This window comes from Anastrepha ludens, chromosome 4, assembly GCF_028408465.1.
Source record: "Anastrepha ludens isolate Willacy chromosome 4, idAnaLude1.1, whole genome shotgun sequence".
Classification (NCBI taxonomy): domain Eukaryota; kingdom Metazoa; phylum Arthropoda; class Insecta; order Diptera; family Tephritidae; genus Anastrepha; species Anastrepha ludens.
Window position 1 is genome coordinate 46,696,547 of NC_071500.1, and position 3,849 is coordinate 46,700,395.

The following is a 3,849-nucleotide window of genomic DNA, read 5'->3' on the forward strand; positions in this document are numbered from 1 at the left end:
ATTTTCATCAAAATATTAAAATTTGCTTATGCCCAAAGGGTGTGAAAAACCCGCTAAAATGGGAATGTTTTTTATAAAATTTAATTTTTTATAAATAAAAAGGATTTTTTAATATTTTTTGCTAAAAATATCATTAGGTAATATCACAAATTCTAAATCCCAAAGGCCTTGGCATCCCTACGAATGTTGCAGACACATAAACCCAAACTTCATATTTTTGCTGCAGACCACGAGTCAACACATACAAACATATACGGAACTCTTTAGCCGTCAACTGATTGCTGCCAAATCCCTTTGATCGCGCAACAAGCATTAGTGCCGCTCGACGAAGTCATCCTTCCGATTGGTAGTCTCTCACAACTCACTTCGTCGCTTCAGCATTGGGTGGGTTGTAAGGGTGGCGCGACAGTGGTAACGTTATTACCAACGCCATTCCACGCAGTACATACTACAGCGGTTGTTATTGTTGTTGATGTTGCAAAATAGACCAACCCCCAGCGGTAATCGGCAGGATTTGAGATGGCGCCGTCACGACCGACACCAATACGCAGAGGGTTGCACTGCTCACGCGGCTCACGAGTACACGCTAGCTAACGAGTTGTTGTGATGGACGAATATAAAACTAATGAGCGCCCTTAAAGCCTGTTTAGTTGGTAAAGACACGGGCAACGTGAAACAAGCAATTCATATACGAGAGATCACATGAAAAGCATTGACAATCGCGCGTTGAAAAATGATTACCATAGAAATCGAAACGTACCGTTACTGGGTACATCAGTGAAAGAGCTTTGCATGCCGCGTTAATGACTTACCCGCCGTAGCAGTGACAAATGTTCAAAAGACTGTCAGGTAATAAAGCAAAAACAAGAAAATGTCTTCGTGCTATAGCGGTTTCGATGATCGTTCATTCGAATTTGAAGATTCATCTTACGACAGTGGTTACGAGAAAAGCTTTGAAACCGATTGTAATGTAACGCCGCGCAAACTAATATTCGATAATGGCGCTGATTTCTATGCTGCCTCCGAGTCATCAGTGCCGGCTGGCGGCTACAATAGCAACGGCATTGGCCCCCTCATGGAGCGTGCCCCATTTCCAGGCCTACTCGACGGGAACAGTAATCATAGCACCCGCAGTGTGCGCACGCTGGTCGAACATGTGATCAGCAAAGCACCGCCGACGGAAACAGAATTCACACCCAAATTAACATCAACGCCGACAAAGAATTCTGCCAGCGCCGTCGATGGCAATAACAGTGATCAACCAACTGAACCACGCCCCAAGCGCAAATATGCCGTCGGCAAAAATCGTGTAACGCGCTCACGCAGTCCCCTGCAAGTTGTACGCATCAAAAAGTTTCGACGTATGAAGGCAAACGATCGTGAACGCAATCGCATGCATACGTTGAATGATGCTTTGGAGAGGCTGCGCGTCACGTTACCCTCACTACCGGAGGAGACCAAGCTGACAAAAATCGAGATACTGCGTTTCGCGCATAATTACATCTTCGCACTAGAGCAAGTACTGGAAAGTGGTGGCACAATCAATCTGGATTTGGAAAAGTTACAGAATTTCACTTTAAGCGGAGAACGCATCACCAAAGAGTTATTCGATGCGATTTTCATCAATCCACAACCCTACACGAGCATATTCGGCATGAGTTGCGGCCTCGCTGGACGTGTGCCATATCCACATCAGGCGGCACCAATGAACGCACAACACGTCTACATAGAACAACAGCAGTTACTGCAACGGGGTAGACCACCGCAAGGTTATGCCTACGATAGTGACATGCGTCCCTATAGTATACAACACGAAGCGCGCAATGCGTTATGTGAGCCAACGGCAACGCATCCAAATTTTTCACAGGAAAAATACGAGTTATATAAAAGTACTTTCGAAGCAGCAGCTAATATACGACCCACATCTGCCACGTACATGGACCTGTCGTCTGGGACTGATATCACATCAGCTCGCTATACAACGCAGCCTACATACACTCAACTGCCAACTGCGGACACAAACTATTATCTGGCGAAAGATCAGTCAACAGCGTTCACATCAACACCACCCATGGCGTCACAAGGTGCGCGTATGGATCGTAGCGGTTCCGCAAGGGAGCAAGCGCAGTCATCAATGTTGCATCAGGCCAGCAGTTTCTACACCCAAACACCGCCTTGGAAGGATTATAGTGAGCAAATGACGAACACCAATAATAGTAGTTTCGAACAGTATTCAAACGTATAGCAGCGGGTGTTACTATGGATTGTAGAGTATAGTAATACAAGTATAACGGGATATTGGGGCATATTAAAACGGACAGTTGCAAGGAATAAGTTTTATTTACATACATATATATGTAGGTATACAGCAGTCTACAGGTGCACTGAAATAAATATTTTGTTTAGTTTTGATTTTTATGGATGGTTTTGGAGTTGAGTACTCGGATAGTAAGCCTATTAAAGACTTGAACATCTGTTTAAAGTACTTTGACCAAAATAATGCATAAAAAAAAAACATTTTATTAAATAGTTTCAGTAGTATTTTGAGAAAAAATTACGAAAAGTCATCCACAAATTTTGAAGCATTTCTACTAAGTTTCAAGTACGAGTGACTTACCAAAAATTTTGAGCAAATATTTCACAAACATGTTGATGAAATCTAGAATTGTTTGATTCTAATAAAAAATATCGATGCATTGTTACGACGAAATAACCGTGTACCGCCATTTTTTTCGTCATAACAATAGATCGAATATGACTAAGAAAATTTTTTAATTTTTGTACGACATCTTCATAGAATCTTGACTTGAAGTTTTATAACCTAACGTTAGAAAGTCTCAACCCAACGTTCTATGCAAAAAGAGTAAAATTAACCATTTGCTAAAAATTGCTATCCTCTCAAGTGATCCTCCGCAGCTGTTTCAGCTGTGGATCACTCGGAAGCATAGCAATTGAAAAGCCAAATCTTGTCAAGAGTTAACATTAAAAATAAAACTAAGTACACACACATTCACGAATCTAACAGGTTATCTCAATGTATCAGGTACCTTACCGTAGCTGTCTACAAGCTTTATGAAATGTGAGAGTTTTGATATTTACCAAAGAGAAAATATATGTAAATAGATACGAAAATATATTTTTGTAAATTAAGTATTTACTGTAATACATCTAACAAGAGCTAGTCAGTTTCTTAAAATAAAAAAAAACTATTAAACATGTATTTAATATAAAGGTTAGTTAAAGTTTTACAAAAGCGGAGGGTTCAGCAAAGATCAGTTTATACAGGTTGTAATGAAATGTATACTTATCATAAGAAATATACTCCAGTGAAAATAAAGTGCAAAAGAAAGAAAAATACGTTCAATTTATTATTAGTTTTCTATAAGTGTATATTAGCTGTACCCCTAGTCACGCTTTCCTATGGCTTAGTCTGGTTTATTATTATTATTATGTTGGGTATAGAGAAATGCAACTGTAATATCTATAATGTCCACTTCCAGGACCCGGATATTTTTTGTGTAATCATATTTTCGCGAGGAACTTTAGTATGGACTGTCTCATCAGTGAGGGATAATGCTTTCTGTTTCATTCTCTACTCTACAAAATTTGCATCAATCTCATTTTGCTGTAACAAACTAAAGTCCACGGAATGAGCACTTTTCTATGTTGTTATAGGGATAGACAAAGCTCTAAATTCTAGAGAAATCGTCGTATGCGCTTTCTCAGATATTGAAGACGCTTTGACAACGCGGATTATTGCTCTATAGAAAGAGATCTTATTAATAGAAAAATCGAAATACCGACTGTAGGGTGGGTGAAAATTTTGCTTGATGATAATTAGCGCAGTTA

General features: G+C 39.8%; 1 protein-coding gene across 1 annotated transcript; it reads left to right on the forward strand.

The window, feature by feature from the left end:
- The first annotated feature begins 385 nt into the window (after positions 1-385).
- Positions 386-3,326, forward strand: LOC128861322 (basic helix-loop-helix neural transcription factor TAP). The gene has a single exon (XM_054099374.1). It carries the CDS (start codon positions 872-874, stop codon positions 2,243-2,245), a length of 1,374 nt encoding a protein of 457 aa, XP_053955349.1. The 5' UTR covers positions 386-871; the 3' UTR covers positions 2,246-3,326.
- Positions 3,327-3,849: the final 523 nt, after the last annotated feature.

Excerpts from the sequence above, each read along its gene's own strand:
- LOC128861322 (XM_054099374.1), top strand. The coding sequence starts at position 872 with ATGTCTTCGTGCTATAGCGGTTTCGATGATCGTTCATTCGAATTTGAA.